Below are 18,071 nucleotides of genomic sequence, written 5' to 3' on the forward strand. Positions count from 1 at the left end.
GCCTCCATTCAACAGCATTGCTGGATATGTTTACTATAGCAATGATAAATATTAACATTACACAATGTTATACAGCAGCTCCCGTCAATCACAGAGGTAGATGCTCTCTATTAGGGGCCTGATCTAGCTCTCACTGAAATAATCAGAAACACTACCATTGACTTCAGTGAGAACTGGAACAAGCCCTGGAATGCAAGATCTGCAGACAGGGAGTCTGTTCTATTAGAGCACTGTGATTGTGGTTTCCTGGGGGAATGATCAATGCAAACAGCAAGCCACAGGAACAGTGGCATGACTCACAGAAGCAGAAAGTTTATCCTTCATTCCCCTGCTGGTCCTTGAAAAGCCTTTGCTTGAAATTCCACTTTTGACCAAAATCAGCAAAGTGAGAAGATGAAGCGAAGGGTCAAAAACTAAAGGGTTTAAAAGAAATGAGAAAACAAAGAGCCAGAAGTGGTGGTCAAGGCTGCGCCTACAGGTCCAATATATAGCAGATCTACAAGTCAGCATGGATTTAATTTTAGACTACTTATTTTGGCACATTTGGCTTAAGACTATGGAAGAGCATTTACCGTAGTGCACATGAAAGGTGTAAGGCCCCAGAGACGGGCACCCTCTGTTTACTGACAGGACAGGTACAGCAGCAAAGGAAGATTGGGCAGAACTTCCAGCCAGTATACCTCAGAGCTCGTTGTAGAGGTACCTCTCTGCAGAGGTCAAAGGGTAGTTCATTATCCATACACAATATTTTGCCTTGCCACCTAGGCTGCCAACAAACATGCCAATTAGAGCTAGTTGGGAAAGATTTTTCATTCAAATTGAAATGGAAGCTTTTCAAAGGCAAAAATGGTAGTTAGATGCCCAACTCCCATTGACTTTTCATGGGAGTGGGGCACCTAACTGTTCATATCTTTGAAAATGCCTCTTATAACATTTCAATGTCCTGTCCCCCCTACCCCCCCCAAGTGCCATACCAGTTATGTGCTGGTGCATCTCTCTCCACTGGGACCTGGGCTGAGGTCACCAATTCATTCACATAGCCAGCTGATGTGGGATCAGAGGGTAATGTCCTTCAATCACTATTTCAGCAGCTGACTTATGTGAAAAATCTCTTTATCCCATTCTATCTAATGTAGTTTTCCCATGGTACAGCTTCAGAAACTGATTTTTGCACTTAATAAACAGTCTTCCACATTGTGCATGATATTTGATTTTAGCGCTCCCCAAAAATGCCTATTCAGGAATTATCTAAGATTTAGGGCCCAATCCTGCACACACCAACCCATGTCAGTAACTTTACACACATGCTTAGTCGCATTTAAGACAAATGATCGATCACAGGATGAGGGCCTAGGAAGCTTCTTTGATGTGTTGGTTCTTCCACTTGATCATCTGCTTAAGAGGGTATTTTAATGCACAACTCTTAACTCAAAATATCTGATATGTCCCAAAACATGCAAAGGAATATTCTTGTCTCCTCCATGGAAGAGGAGGAAAGCTTTGACTTTTTAGCTCTAAAAGGACTGAGGACTGCATGGCTCAGAGAACTGGTAAATAGTTATATGCAATGGGGAAACTTACAAAAATAACTCCAGTGCAGTTTAAGCCTGCAAGTTATAGAAAATTGAATACCTGAACAACTTGCCTACAAATATTGATGGAATTTAAAATACATTTTAATTCAAGCATGTTTGTGATCCTTTCCAGTTGGCTTTCTGCCCCACTGAACTTTACTGGCATGAATGTTTGCAAAAATCCACTGTTAGTCTTGAACATTCACAAAGTGCATTCTGAATTGCACATTTGATTGAAATATCCTAAATTTGTGAAATTCACAGTTACATACAAGAGGTCACCCTATATAGGAAAGAGATACAATATATGACTTAGGTAAGTAATCAATATAGCACAAATGTTGGAATTTGAATATCAAGCAGTCAAGTCTCCTTGGCAGCTTTTGATACAGGAAAATCTTCGCTTAGAAATTCATGCATAAATCAAAGAATTTTGTGATGAGCTCATGAATAGTTCACAAACAGAACGAGAGGCAAAATTCAATGAATAAATTATTCATTCTGGATTATTTACTCAGTTCTGCTAAAAAAAAAAAGTGACCCTATTCATAGCCTACAGCATTTCTAAATAAGAAAACTAAGCTTATTCTAATTTTTCAGGCAGTCTTCATTGAAGCATATTGTGTAGCTCACTACCTTGAAACACATTTGGGCTCATTCAGTTGAAGTTTCCTTCATGGCTTCCAAAGAATATCAGTATAACACTTTCTTTTATCAGCCTACTGCTTTGCATTCATCTTTTTCCAAACAGTGAGTGTTTGGAATAAACTGTCTATACACAAACTTGAACATGTATGGCACCTATTCATTGGTGCATTGTGGGATAGAAGTAATGCAGCACACAGAACTTACAATGGTTGCACTTCTGTTTGCAAACATCCACATTTTGATACAGCGTATTACTTCATGCAAATCCCTGATCCTGAGGTTTGCAGAGTTCATTCTCAGTGACAATATGAACATTGCTGTCTACACTGACCCGAAGGTAGGGCTGTTATTTAGCTGCCACCCCTTACTGACTGGCTGCTAGAATGACACTGATCCCCACTGAACTTCTTCTCCCCATAATGCCATGGTGCTAGACATGGTGCTAGACATGCTAGACATGGTGCTCCAGGATGTCTCTACATGGAGGGGAGGAATAAAACAGAACCAGATGGAAGGTATTTCAATCCCTCTGGAGACAACACAGACAAGGCTAACAGTAATCCTAACCAAAGTAAGTATAAGACTTCTTAGGTTTTGAACTATGCTTGCAGTCCAGTGCATTTTTGCTTTTTAGAATCCTAGAAATACCATGTTTCTTTTCCAGTCAAACATTTGGAATCACCATGCAGTTTCCTGGGTTCTGCATTAAAATTAGTTCACTGCTGTCTTCAACTGTCCTCCAAGCTTTTCCAGGATAGCTCTTTCCATCCAAGATTCTTCCATGTCCTGCCTTGATCTTGCACAGTGCAGGTTCAGAGTATTGTAATTAAAAGGACAAGATTTGAAAAGTGGTGACCAGGACGGGGAACACAGTGGGATCCAGTCCTGCACTGATGAAACCATCGCTGCTAACTTACTCCTCTCTAGAAGTAAGAATAAAGCCAAAGAGAGGAGCAAATAGCTAAGCATTTCATTTACATACTGAGGGTTGCATTGAAGTCCACAGCTTCTCAGACCTATCCATTCTCCGTCCATACACTGACCTTATCCTACTTTGCTCTATTGAGAGTAAAGGGAGGTGTGCAAAAGGCTTCAGACTTACTTCTGCTCAGCACCAGGGCTGGATTAAGGCACAGATTCTACAGCACTGTAGCCCCTCCTTAGCTCCTGATCATGTCGCTACATCAGAATCTCAGCTTTCTGTTTTCAAAAGTTTCTAGCCCCAAATAATGGTGAAGAAAAGCTTGAAAAAATAAACCAAGCATAGCTGCCACTGCAGCATCTGCTTGAGTCTACAGCCAGCCAGAAACCTAAGCTCTGAGAGGTGGGATATTAGCTCCAAGACCTACAGCTCTACAGGGGCCCACACTGGAAGGCTTAGAAGAGGAGTTTGTAGCAGGCATAACCAGCCCAGCCATGCAGATGCACCCCAGATGCTGGAGTAGGTACCAGGGGATCACCCTACTGCCATCCTTGCCTCTTGAGAAGAAGGAAAGAGTGAATCCCTGCTAACACCCCACTGCTGATCCTGAAGGGGCTCTACTGCCACTTCTTGGGGGAGGGGAGAGGAGGAGCTCCATGCTGTTGCCCTAGCCTCTCTGGAAGAAGAGGGCAGGGCCATGGGGTGGGAGCCATGGGAGGGCCCATATGTTGGTGTGCCTAAGGCCCCAAATGATTTTACACCGCTCCTGCTCAGCACAGAGAACTGTCTTATCTCTCCACCTCACCACCATTCTCTCTTCACTGCAGTGCAACAGCTTGGAGCTCCCCGCTGCAGATTGAGCAAAGATGCAGAAGTAAGACCCTCTGTAACTAGCCAGGAAGTATTTCAACATAACAGGGTGCTGCTGGTTAAACAAACAGTTACTATATCTCTGGCTAAAGAAACGGCTTTGGCATTAATTTAAAACAGGTGTAGGATTACTACCATGCTGCATCCGATGAAGTGAGCTGTAGCTCACGAAAGCTCATGCTCAAATAAATTGGTTAGTCTCTAAGGTGCCACAAGTACTCCTGTTCTTTTTACCATGCAAACAGGAAGTGCCCTCAAATGATCCAGTTCAGGCCAGCACTCAGTATTATTTCCAGTGTCACCCAGGAGACTAGGAAGAGCCCACACCATCACCAGTCTGTTACCCTGAGCTGCAGTTACCATCTCACAGAACAGTAAGGAAAAGAACCTCACATTTTTTTGCATCCTAATTAACTGGCAGGTCTGCAGCACAACGTAATTACAAGTAGATAAGACCACTGAAAGTCTCCTACGAGCTGCTGCTTAAAGCATTGTTAAAAGTGCTGTACTTAAGCCCAAAGGCTTTGCTCTTCCTGGCTTCACTTCCCTGTCATTTGACTCTTATCTTCAGCAGCTCCCAAGATTTGGGGCTTGAGGTTTATTATTTTTACGGCGTTATTAAGAATGAATGATGAGCAATAATGAGCAGCATTCTTTCCAATTTACTTTACAATGCGTCACATGAATTCATATCCAAGGTTCTTCACGGGAGCTGGAATGAACATGTGCTCATTTGTTTTTCAAGCTCTTGCTTCAGTTCTGGCTGTCTGACGTAGCTCTCGCTGCTTGCTCAAGAGAGGAAGACTCAGGCTTTTCGACATCCTCTCTGGGACTCCAGGAGATGGGATCCTTTGAACGTCAAGCTAAAACAAATAAGCTAGGTAAACATGTCATCTCTGTCCTACCACAGCTTATGGTGTCTGGCATGCCAGAGCTGCTATAGTATCATCCTTTGCAGTGCAGAGGCTAGATTCAGGTGAATGTTATGTCAAGTCACCATTCAAAACAGTGGCAGCTTACAGTCCTTGAAAAGAGGCATGGTAAAGCCCTAAAAACAAACATCCATAGCAAAAGCATTCATAATTGAATATAGTCTAGCCCTAGAGTGGGACCTCAGGAGTACCTCTCAACATTCGGATTCATACTGCGGCATGGCACAACTTGAAACCTACACCGGAGAACTGGGGACTCTGGTGCAATCCTATTGACATCAGTCTAAGTGAGATTAGAATTTGGAACATATGCATGCTAATATTAGAAAAGCAGAGAGGTCACCTTGCAGTCCATTGCCTGCTGGGATTTCCCCTATTTTCTAGTGGTTTATGTAGCGTAATGGCTCAGGAGATGGTGGCCCCAATCCTGAGAGCTGCACCTTTCAGTCAGTGCAGCTACACAGGCACAAACTGAGGGTGGGCACAAATGACTTTAAGTTGCCTTGTGTCCTGGATTCTAGGCTTCTTTCCCCTCGACCCCATGCAGCTGCAGGGGCACTGAACTATGGATGCTTCCTGCAGTCACTTGTAGGCCACCCCAACTGTCCAAAATAGTACAGCGCACGCTGGCCACCCCCTCTAACACTCTGCATACACACTAAGATGGGGGGCTGTGAGGAGGCACTGAAGGGCTGCTCCACCTACCCTAGATGACCAAAGAAGACCCTAAATGCCAAGGAGACATTAGCCACTTTACACTGTAGGAGTATCATAAAGGAGCAACAGCAGGGAAGAGAATTGAGGTTAAAGTTTCCCCTAGTCTCCTTGGAAGGCTATTCCATTGCCCAGCTTGTGTCACCATGAGGAAGATTCTGCAGAGTTACAAGAAGCAAGGTCACAACTACCAAAGGAAATGACAGAACCTCCTTATTTAGAGCTGGTCTTCACTACCTGGAGATCAACACTGCTGCAAACAATGCAGCAGGAATTGATTTATTTTAGTGGGTCTAGTGAAGACCCACTAAATCAATAGCAGAGCCCTCTCCGGTCAACCCTGGTACTTCAGCTCTCCAAGAAGAGTAAGGGAAGTTGACTGGAGACTATTTCCCATCGCCACAGTGCAGTGAAGACACTAGGGTAAGTTGACCTAAGCTACATCGACTTCAGCTATGTTATGGAGTAGCGTAGCTTAGGTCAACTTACCCCAGTAATGAAGACAAGCCATTCGTAAACAGAGAGCTTTCTGAATCACTGGCGTAAGTCAGCCCAAAGACAAAATTACTTCTGGCTGTGGAGCCCTTTAAAAATTATGCTTGGCTAATGTATAGCCAGAGCTCAAGCCTCTCTGCGATGGTATTTCAGGGTATGCATGTGATCCCCCTGATGTCATTCCCTGGGGCAGACTGTGACCCACCTAACTGCCAGACCAATTACCACCCACAGGAATTGCACTCTAGGGAACAGTGTCAGGAGAGTTACTGAGCCTGCTGAGTGCATCCCCTGACATATTAGCTGTGGGTTAATGGGATTCATGAACATCTGGCTTGGTCAGCAGAGAGAGGCTGAATTTACCTGCTAATGAGGAGAAACCACCTCCTCAGAATTGTGAGCAGCCTCCATGGACTGTGGTGCCTAGGAGGATTTTGGAATTTTTGCAGGCTCTGCAGCTGTGGAGGCAAAAACCAGGCAGAAGATAGCACAAAATAGTAAACAAGGGTACCTTTCACCCTGCCAAACCTCGCTGGGTTTTGTGCCCCATTTCAGGGGAAAACATTTAATGTTTTTGGTGGTGGTTTTCCTTTCCTAAATTAAACCTCAGTTTACAAAAAAATAATTTCCTAATACATTTAAATTAATTAGCCCTTTTAAAAATTAATGACTTTTTTTAAAAAAGTTAAATCTACTGTATCTGTTTTCTAAGAGCTAATTCAAGAGCCAGAAAGTACATCCTTGTCTTTTTAAAAAAAAATCTCAGATTCCAAGGAGTTTTACTGGTGTAGTTAAACTTGGAAACTCCTGTTCTTTTTACCATTTTTATGTGAACATACGTGGACCCCAGAGACCTTCTGTGGCTCTTGATGCATGTGTCTGTCCTGCTTTGAGGGGGGGGGGGAGGAAGACATCAGTGCAAAGGTATCAGTTTCCAGCTGAAGAACAGACCAAGGGAGAATCATAACTTGGGGAATTTTAAGTGTCTATTAATTATGTTGCTAAAAACTATACCCAAACAAATGTTTTTCACAGTCCCTAAAAAAAAGTGTACATTGAGCATCTCTGAGCATGCTTTTCAGCAGTAAGGGCATTGACAAAAATCTGTCATAAATACAGATTAGCTGGGTGAGTCACTGTTGAGTTTCCTGCCAGAAGTTTGTAAACATATCATAGATTATCTGAATATACCCAACAAAGTGTGAGCAAGTGCTTGTCATTACAAAGATCACAGTAATCCACTGTGTTCCCCAAATGGCCTAAACAATATATAGTACCTAGGATCTAGTAATAGAGGCATAGTAAGCTACCCATATGAAAATAACACTGAAGTCATCACTAATCACACACAGACAGGTGGATAAGATCTGTCCTGTAATTTGCCCAAATTAACTGCGTAAGTATAACAAACTGTTTATAAACTGCAAACCCCCAAATTTGAAAGTTTAAGTGTCGGAAAATATAAAAAAGTGAGAAAGTAAAAATGGCTAATTATATCATTATGGTTTTTAACTAGAGTTATTAGTGAATACAATCTTACTGGATGCCACAAGGATGCATTACAGCCAGTTATGCCTTCAGAGCAGTGTGCAAAGACCTGCTGGTTGCATCAATTTAATTAGTGGAGTAGTGGATTTCTCTTGTCCCAGATTATTCATAGAAGTTTGCTTTTCCTCTCACAGACTCTGCTGAATTAGTACTAACTGAAGCTAACAGAGTTGGTGGGTGGATAAGAACAATGGAAGAGAGAAAGAAGTGAACGAGGGGAAATCATGCATTGGCTAGAAAAAGAGAGAAAGATTTACACTATACCACCACTTCTCTATATCTAGTTCATTCACTGTAGAAACCCACATGCCTACAATGCTTTTTGGTAAGCAATGGATTAAAGTTGATAATGCAGGGTCAAATTCCATCCTCATATAAATGTACGGACTCACACAGACTGTTATGGGGCTGCACACATGGAAAAGAAAACAGAATTTGGCACAGAGGTCCAAACCCCTTTAAGTCACTGGCAAAACACCCATTCATTTATGTGGTGTCAGAATTGGACCTGCTAAGTATGGTAGATCACCTAAAAAGATCTCAACTAAAAATCTGGAAGAGCACAGTTCATCCAGCACTTTGGTGCCATTTGATACGAAGATGACAACAGATATTAGAACCAGTTCAAAAGCTGTAGCACTAAGTAGTTAAGTATCAGACATAGTCAGCTCCTTACAGGTATCAACCATATTTTGTCTAACTTTTTTATTTTATCTACACATGCAAAGATGATGTCCAGCAACATACCGGCTGAGAGAATCAGTTTGGTACATTTTGTTGTGCTCATTTTGGCTAGACAACAATTAAACAAATGCACAATTGTGAATACTAAAATGAGCACTTTTTCCTTTGAGCAATAAGATAAAACTCCTACTTACACAGCTGTGTAGAAACATAGATTTTCAGAATCTTTCCACAAAAAGATGACATTTGTGCTAATGTTAGTGGACACAACTAGGAATATTCCTTTTGGGAGCAATTACTTACTGAAAGATTCCAGACGTTAACAAAGCTAATGTGTGGTTTGCAGACCTTTCCTTTACCCTTTATTGACTCAGTCCATACCTTTAGAAAAAGTTGGAACAGAAATCCTTGGCACTGCTTTATGGATGAGCAGAGCAGGCCCAGGTAGCAGTAGTATGTATGAAAGGGTTTTATTTCCCAGGTGAGGTATAGATTTCCTGCAGATTGGCTAAAGTAGAACATCGAGAGGCACCTCTTTCGTTTAGGCAATCTTTTTAATAGTATGTATATGCAAGCATAGAAAAGGTAGGCTCAGAGCGGTTGTTGATATGGTTAATAAATGTTGCAGTATTAACCGTAAAGGGAGTCTGAGCTTCTATCTCCCTAAGCTCCAACTTTGCCTTATACCTACACACTGCTGGAGGAAGACTTCAATTATTTGCACTAATGACTCTAACTACCCTTGTGCGTAACTGAATCTTGCAGATTTAGCAAGTAAGTATACAAACACAGTAAAAAAGCACGTATGCTGCATCATAAAATGTACTTTGTTCACTTACACTGACATCTGTAGATTCAACTGATAGTAATTTTTAATGTACTGTAGTATGTTACACAAATAAAGCCTTAGTGACTTAGACATCCATGGTACTGATTTGAACATGCACAATACTGTGACTAAATGCAAAATTTTAAAAAGTAGCAGTACATTTTCACAGAACTCGCTCTCTTGCTCTCTTTTTCAGTGTGTATGTGAAGGACAAGGAGAGTTAATGGGTTATCATCAATGTTGTGTTGACACCCTGCTCTACATCCTCCTCCTCATCAGGCCCAAGTGGAAGTATTTCTCTGCTCTCCCAGCAGCAGACAGACATAAAAATCTAGATGAAATGTAGCAGAGGCTGAAAAATTCAGGAGTGATTCTTGTTGACGGAGGGGGGGAGTGTTGTAAAGAAGAACTAGCCAGCCCTCAAATGAGGGTCTATCAATTGTTTCATATCTTAAATTCTTACTAGAATCCTCTTTGCTCCTGGATTACAAAAGAGCTGTTTTGACTGGATGATAGTCATAGATTAGCCTATAGACAGTCTTTTCTTTAATACAGGCCAGCCATGCCTCTGTTAGCTCAATACCAAATGACTGTAATACATTCTCCATAGAGAAGGAAGCTACAGCCAATGCAGTGTGACCAGCTTCCTAACTGGAATTGGTGAGGTCAGCATTCTGCACTGGTTGCATGTTCACTTTGGGGTCAAACTCCAGGAATTCACTGTGGTGTATAACAGTATCATGGTGTTTGCTTTAATGGCTATGGTTTACTCAAAAGCCTACTACTTCATGGCATGGCACATGAACTTTGCAGAAACTCTCAGAAGTCAGCCCCAAGGGTGAGCTCACAAAGACAGGGACAGTGATTCTGAAAATCACTCCTGCCAGAAATCCATCTGACCCAGAAACTGACCACTTTCAGACAACATGGCAAAATGAGCCTTGCTTCCACTAATGAGAGTTAGCTGCCGTTTCCCTGGACAAGTAATCTCATTGCTGGCATTTCCTCTTTTTAATTGTTGGCCTGATACATGTGTAAGATGGAGTATATGCCCCCTGCATTTGGTGAGCCTCTGCTGGTCTAAATTACACAAGGTCTACCCAGCTGATATGGTGATGTCTGTGATGAACAAACAACGTTGCAAAAATCTCCCTTTCCAAAACTGTGCAAGAAGGGGAATCCTGGTCTAGTGTTCAGAGCACTAGGCTGGGATCCAGGGCACCTGGGTTCTAATCTCAGCTCTGCCACTGCCTTGCTGTGTGACCTCAGCCTTCCCTGTGCCCATTTCCCTTCCCACACTTTACTATCTAGACTGTTCACATCACGGTCTGTCTATTACTATGTGTTTATACAGTGCCTAGCACAATGGGGTCCCAAGTGCTACTGTAATACTACTATTAATAAGGCAGCGGCATGGAAGAGATCAGGCGCGAGTGCAGTTTTTAACCGTAAGGGTCAAATTCCACTCTGATATACTCTTGTGGTTCCCACTAACTTCAATCCCACGGATTTTTGTGGCTCATAGAACTACTAGGAGAGAATTTAACTCTGATGAATGTAGTTGAGTTTTTTAAATCTCTGCCATGGTGGGATCTTCATTTCAACCTTGCAGACAATAAATATATATAAATTTTAGAAACAGCAACAGATTTAGAACCCTTCAGTTAATAAAACAGTTTTTTCTTTATGGAAGCCACTAACCCTCTAACTTATGTGATTTGTGTGTTTAGAACCTGGAATTTCTATAGACACGTGTGCAGTTGCTGCTCACTAGTGGCTCTTGCTGGGTGCCTTTCTTTCTACAGACTTCTATGGCGTTTACAAGAGACACTGTTCGTGCTTCTTTGCTAGCATGATTCCTGCTCTTTACACCTAAAAAGAAAATCAGTGAACAAAACCAAACCACAAATACTCCATCAAAATACATTAGCCCCCTCCTATCTAATCTGAACTTCAATCTACATCAGCTAACACCAATGCTGAAGCCGCCAATGTTCATTATTTATGCGCACACCTAAATTCTACAAATTCTCACAGAGCTACTTAGTTAGAGTATCTTTTATTACCACCACTCTGGCAGAGCACGCAGTCACTGTATTAGCTACTGAACTGCCAGCAAGGACGGCGATTGCAAAATCTGTACTTTCTTAATTATAAGAATGTTTCTCCTGAAAATAAGTAGTCATAACATTTAAATGTTCTGTCAAATCCACACCATACTCTTATCTTGTAATGTCAAAATATATTACTTTTGTGATGTAAATTTGTACTTGTACTTCAATAATTCACTGGACAATTTTTATTATTTGACAAATTTTATTTCGGAACTATAAACACTGTCTAGACTATTATTACAATAAACTGCTAAGTTTCCATGTAGCCTGTACATTTTCAGCCTTCTAAAGTTTTTTCTGCATTTTTAACTATTTAGGGCCTGATTTTCATAAACAGCATCGCATTTTTGCGGGAGCAATTTTATATCTACGACACCTCAAATTGTGACCCGCAACTAATTTTCAAGTAGTCCTCTTATACATCTACCTACCTGATTACAATGCCAAATCAATGCCTTCATCTTACAGTTGGATCCCTGCAACACCTACGTGAATTTGATTGCAGGCCTGGGGCCTAAGGAGCTAAACGTATAAATGATATCATGCACAAGATCAATCTATAAAATCTGTAATTATTTGTGGGTGCAGAATTGTGCCTGAAAACTGGAGGCCCATTCAGCAATCAGGCTGAACAATTGCTTAAGCACGTCACAGAAATCTTTACTGCTTACCTTCAAAACAATAAATAACTTTCTATTCCTTCTCTTACCTTTGAATGATATTTTAGAAAGCATAAATGCTTTATTTCCACGTGCAAAGTGTGACCTGCTAGGACTGACCTACTTAGCTTATAAACTACCTAAGCAGGAACCTTGTCTTTTTAAGTGTTTTTCAAAACACATTTACTCTGCACCCTATAAATAATAAAAACAGCAGCCGCAATGGCCCAATTCTCCACCACAGTTGCAAGGCTTGGCACAGGTGATTTCTCCACGTTGAATAATTTCTCTGTCTCCACCACAGAGCAGCAGAAGAGCTGCTCTGAAGCCCCTACTGCTGCCCAGAAGCTACAGGAACCCATTCCACAGGGATCCGTGACTGATAGAGCCACATAGCAATTGATCCACCAGGCTTGCCTCCTGCGTAGTATCCAGAAGCCATTTCTTCCCTCTCCAGCAGAACCACGCCAGTTCCACTGCACCGGGGGTCCTCTGTAGCCAGAGAAGAGAGCAGGATTTTGCTTTTTGAGATTATGGGATACCCCACTTCTAAACTCGGTACGAGTCAAATAAAATAAAATCTGGCTTGAACCCTCAACACAATTCATGATCAAAACCCAAACCACTTTGGAATTGGTTTGTTTACAGTAGCTCACTCTCTTGTTTGCAGCCTTAGCCTTTGTATCTCTCACTCTCCTTTCTTTTCCCAATTCTAAATGCATGATACTTCCTAATCAAAGCCCATTGCTGTACCCTACTCCTGTCCAGAATGAGGAATTTAGCGGGCTGGGCTGCCCAAAATTTTCTTTGAAGTGTAATATTCTCTACCACTTGCAATGAGAGTACCTTTGGTGTTCTTGCTATAGTATTTTTTCTAGTGTCTTGGTATGATTTTCTTAAATAACTGCGTCAGGATTAATTGCTTCTGACTCTCAAAGCTTGTTAGATATTGCCACTAAGCATTTGTTTCTCTGCCCATGCGTCTCTGAACTAGCGACCTTGATAAAGCTTTGTAAGGAGTGTAGCAATATTCTAATAACACAAAACTGATTCCTTGAAGCCACCAGGTCTTTTTCATTTGGTCTCGTTCTTTTCTGCTAGTTTATTTGCCTGTGCATACTTGAGGAAGGACTTTACATGACGTGCTGCAACTGATTTAGCTGAGAGACTTGCTGAAATGAGCCACCTGCAAATATTATTAACTCAGCAGGAATTCCAAAATGAGAAACCTGCACATTGCAATGTGCGATTAGATTGCTACTCCATGTGCTGTGCCACGGCTCACTTTAGAGAACAAGAGAAGTAACCCACTCATAAGGGGTTATCTTTCTCTTTTAATTCAAAGAGATCTGTGCAACTCTTGGGGTGACTGGGAATCTCATGTGGTTTCAGGAGTTCTTTTGTATTCCATTTCTTATATCTATTGCAGATTTTACATTGGGATACATTTCCAAATAAATCCAGTTGGAAGCATTTATGCCTGGCCAGAACAGAATAGCTCAGGTGTGTTCTTGTACTTCTAAACCAGACAGGTATTGTGGATCATGCTTAGCATTTTCAGCCTCATGCTGTGTAGTATGATACCATGTCCGATGCAATGTATCCCATCATGTGTGGCAGTTTCCTCTCTACTGTCCTAATAAGTTTTTATCATTGGAGGTGCTTGGGCCTTTCCTTTTGTCCAAGTATCTAGAATCACGCTCTCTAGCCTTTATCAAGTTGGCTCATTATGGGTTTCTCATCTGAGCCTGTCAAATTTTGTTTGGCAGAGGAGTAGGTTTTGAGTCATATTTACTTCAAACTCTTCTTGCAACTCCCAGTTTCACTATTTACAGGTGTTTGTGGAAGCAAGATCTCTATAAGAAACAACTTCACTTATTCATTGTGTTGTACATTTTTACTGTGCTCATCCCTAGCAAAAAAAATTTCAGAGGAGCTTGCTTTCATTGATCAGTGGAGTTTTTTGAAGGCTGCAGCAGTCCCACAGGCCTATGGGAATTTTAGTTCATTGAATTAATTGTTTCATAATGAAAGAGACAGCTGCCCAGCTTTTAACCCTCTCTTAAAACTCAGAATGAATGAGAATCCTCCAAAATTGAGGTAACATGCCAGCTCCACCTACAGGCAGACATACTTCAGGCAGACACTATGCAAGCCCACCGAAAGAGCAGTTACAAGGCAACTCAGTCCTTATCTTCAACAGCCCCATTTTTCTTGTTCTGGTTATCTCCTTAGCTGATACAATGGGCAATTGTCCTGAATTAGGTGCCTCCTGTTCAGTCTGGACAAAAGAGCTAGGATGAAGCCAACAAATTCAAATAATATTGATCTTCAATGAGGAAAAGCAAATGGACTAACCCAACGGACCACTTAGTTTACCCTTACTAAGAGATTTCTGAATGTTCATTTTTTAATATGCATACATACAGTATTTTGTATATACATGTATATAACACACATATATAGACAAATAGTCTGCTTTAAAAAGACTGACTACATCACTGGCCTCATTTATTGTTCAGTGAAGAGTAAATCATTTACATTTATAACAACAAGCTTGAAATTAATTTATGAAACCTCATCACATTCAAATTCCTCCAGTTTCAGAAGCAATTCATTGCAGAAGTTTTCTGTACACAGACCAGCAAAAACAGGATAAATTGCTTGGTTTCCACTATGCTCTACTATCAAAATGTTAAAATAAATATTACAAAGGAAGAGAGAAAGGGGACACCAATTTTCACCTCTGGAGACTTCAAGGTTTAAATGCAGCTTCAAGTAAGAGACAACAGGAAAGAGTTTAATGGTGTCACTTAGTCTCTAATGGCCATGCCCTTAACTAGACAGATTTGTTGACAAACCTGGGGAAAAGGGGAGGCAATATCTGTATGCACTATTCCTGCTTTGGAATACTAACAGTTAACACTTTCCATCCAAAATAGAGAGAGAGAGTGTGAGACTGTGTGTGTAAAAATAAAAGTAAAATTAGGTCAGAAAACTGGAAACATGAAACTAACCACAGTGCTCCAAGCAGTAAAATAGTCTGTTTTAGTGGTTTGTATTTTTACGGTGCTTTGTGTGTTAGCCACTTGCTTTCTACACTGCTTCTCTCTTTGCGGAAAATGTATTGGTTTCCTCCCTCTCCAGAACTTCTTAAAGAGAAAATCCACTCTGAAAAATTACTGTAAAAAATGACCTTGTGGGCCTCTTTCGATATTTATTTTCTCTCAAGGATTCATAACACAAATATGCTCAGCTTACAGATAAAGAGGCTTTTTCTAGCAGCCAGAGCTTCAAATATCACCTGAGAGCTGAGAGTTAAGCTGAGTTCTTGCCTTCTCATGCAGCACCACCACTAATAAAGGTTCAACAGAGAAACCACTGAATGCATCCGATGAAGTGAGCTGTAGCTCACGAAAGCTTATGCTCAAATAAATTTGTTACTCTAAGGTGCCACAAGTACTCCTTTTCTTTTTGCAAATACAGATTAATACGGCTGCTACTCCGACACCTGTCATTTTCACACTGACACTTATAAAACATAAGTCTTTAAAATATGCTCTCAGTCACACCAGTGCAGTGTCACTGACTTTAATGGGCATGCACGGGTGAGTAACTAACTGGAACTTAGTGAGCGATTCCGTTTATGTACAAGGAATAGAATCCTACTCACATTCTCTCAGTTGTGTTCGTGCTGCAGGATGAATGGGAGTTAAAAAAAAATCAAACTTATTTTTGCCTGTAATACACACACAGAGTAGATCTGCTGAGTAAGAAGGTGCCATTTTTACACAGTTGCTTTTCAGAGCGGAACCTCACTTTAAGTTCATGGAAACACCTATTAGGAAATCACCTGTAATAAACTTCCCCATTTCTGGTCTGAATTCCTGAGTTTTTTTTCTCTCTTCCTAAAGCCATTCTCCTTCTCAGTGATGTCTCAGTTGTTAATCTCATTATCTTTTGAAACAGGTCATGATAATGGGTTACTTGCTTCAGCACGTTACTCTAGGCACATTAGTATGCATGCTCTAGGTCAGTTCATCTGTTTCAGTATTTACTTTGAAGCTGCCTAGCTGGAATCTCATTCTGTTTTCTTAGATCTTTGGCTGATTGTCTGCAGCTCATTTTGTTTTCATATCTCATTTCCATCCCTGGTTAAACATAAAATGTTGTTGTAAAAGTCAATTAATAGCAACTTGGATGCCATTTAATGGATAAAATTAAAGCTGTTCCCTTTGCCTGCCCCCCCCCCACATGCTAACTGCTGAGAAGTGGTAAAAGACCCTATTCTTTTCACCTGCCCTCATGTAGACTCCCACATCCTGATCCTACATGTTATTAACGTGTGTGTGAAAGATTTTTCCCTGTATGGGAGATCACAAAGCAAATTTTAGGAGCTGCAGAGTGTGGTATTGGTCTTCTTGTTGCTGTGTCCTCATACTGCTTCCCACCACACCTGTACAGATGCGACTACTCGATCATGGCACTATGGCATGTCACTGGAAGAGCATTCTTGTTCAAGCAGCTGGTATCAGAGGAAATGGTTCATATTTTGAGGCTCTCTGCCACAGTCTTAGGTATTGATGTAGCCTCACTTAATGATCAAGCCTCTAGACTGGCCAACTCTAGTGTGGAGTCGATTAAGGCAACACCATATAATCAAGGGGTGATCTGCACTGGGTGATATGCACTCAACTAGTGGGAGCCGGAGCACATCATCTGCAGATTCGTTCTTTATTCTTGTTTGTCATAACTGAGCCCTTGGTGACAATCTTAGGAGTTTAACGATGGCAAGAAAACTTTGTTGTGACTTCAGTTGACTCAATATTGGTGTTATATCGTACTACCACTTTCCCATTTCTTATTACTGTGATGCTACAAAACAAAAGGAAGACGTCAATGACCAGAACTTGCATCCAAGCCTGGACACCAAGAGTCCTCCTTGAGACTAGTGCTATCTGTTCTCTCCATAAACGTTGAAGGACTGACAGCTTCTAAAGAGGCAATGATTGCTAAATGGTATTGGTGATTCACTAGGCTCTCTTCCCCCTCACGTGTCATCTTTCACAAGAGGATTAAAGCCAAAGTCCTGATCTTTTGTGGCCATTAAAATCCCATTACATATCTCACAGGAATGCAGGTGTTATTTCCAGTTGTCTGGCTAAATTCTAACTTGGGCATTTACGTTCTGCCTATTTAAAAGTTCTCTTGTGGGTTCAACTGCATATGGAATTTTTAGATATTGGAAATATTCATGTTTGTTGAGTTATCTGAAGAATGTGGTTTACAAAATTTATAGTATTTGTTTTATAAGGATAGAAAATGAAGGGTACAATAAATTAAAACCAAACTATAAAATGTATCAAATCATCTCGTTATTAGACATGCCCTAGGGGGAGTATCAGCTAAACACATTCATTCTAAATTCATTAGTCCATCATATACTATATTATATTGCACACCTTCAAAACAGATCAGAAAGAGGGAGACAGACAGTGGTGCCACTAAGGGCCACATCAGCTCCCATATACAGACAGCTCCCATTTAGGAGAACTTAGAGCTGCACGCACAAACAAAGGAAGACATTTTCCCTAAAAATGTCTTAGTTGCTTTGTTTCCAGAACCTGGAACAGGAATAATCAATGTTAACTAAACGTTGAGATTAGGTGGTACAATATTAGTGTTACAAAGCATCCAGTGACCATATGCTTGTTCCCACTCCTATTAAAGACAACGGAAAAATATCAGTGACTTCAATAGGAGCCATATAAGGCCTTGTAATTGTAATACCACAGTCATCATCTGAAAACTGAAGAACACATTTTAGAAGCCATTAGACAACTCTTCATTTTAGTAACCAAAGAGAAACATAAGTCAGGGAAAAGATGCAGCGATTGACTCACAGTAGCTAGTTTCTGAACTTCTTCATCAGATGCTCCCAGTGAGGCCAGTCCTATTTCTTGTGAAAACTGGGCAAACTTGGGATCAGCAAGTAGAGGCACATGCCCCAGGAGTTCATGGCACGTATCTCTGACAGGAATTAGAAGGATAAGAGAATGTTACACATATAGAAATAGCATTA

The 18,071-nt window shown here is 41.0% G+C and overlaps 1 protein-coding gene across 1 annotated transcript in view; it reads right to left on the reverse strand.

Annotated features, from left to right (window-relative positions):
• TPH2 (tryptophan hydroxylase 2) overlaps positions 1-18,071 on the reverse strand; it is a 72,008-nt gene that overhangs the window by 16,375 nt on the left and 37,562 nt on the right. The window contains exon 8 of the mRNA XM_073327758.2: positions 17,893-18,019. Within this exon, the coding sequence (XP_073183859.1) occupies positions 17,893-18,019 (127 nt within the window). The remainder of the gene's footprint in view (positions 1-17,892; positions 18,020-18,071) is intronic.

Source organism: Lepidochelys kempii, chromosome 1, assembly GCF_965140285.1.
Source record: "Lepidochelys kempii isolate rLepKem1 chromosome 1, rLepKem1.hap1, whole genome shotgun sequence".
NCBI lineage: Eukaryota > Metazoa > Chordata > Testudines > Cheloniidae > Lepidochelys > Lepidochelys kempii.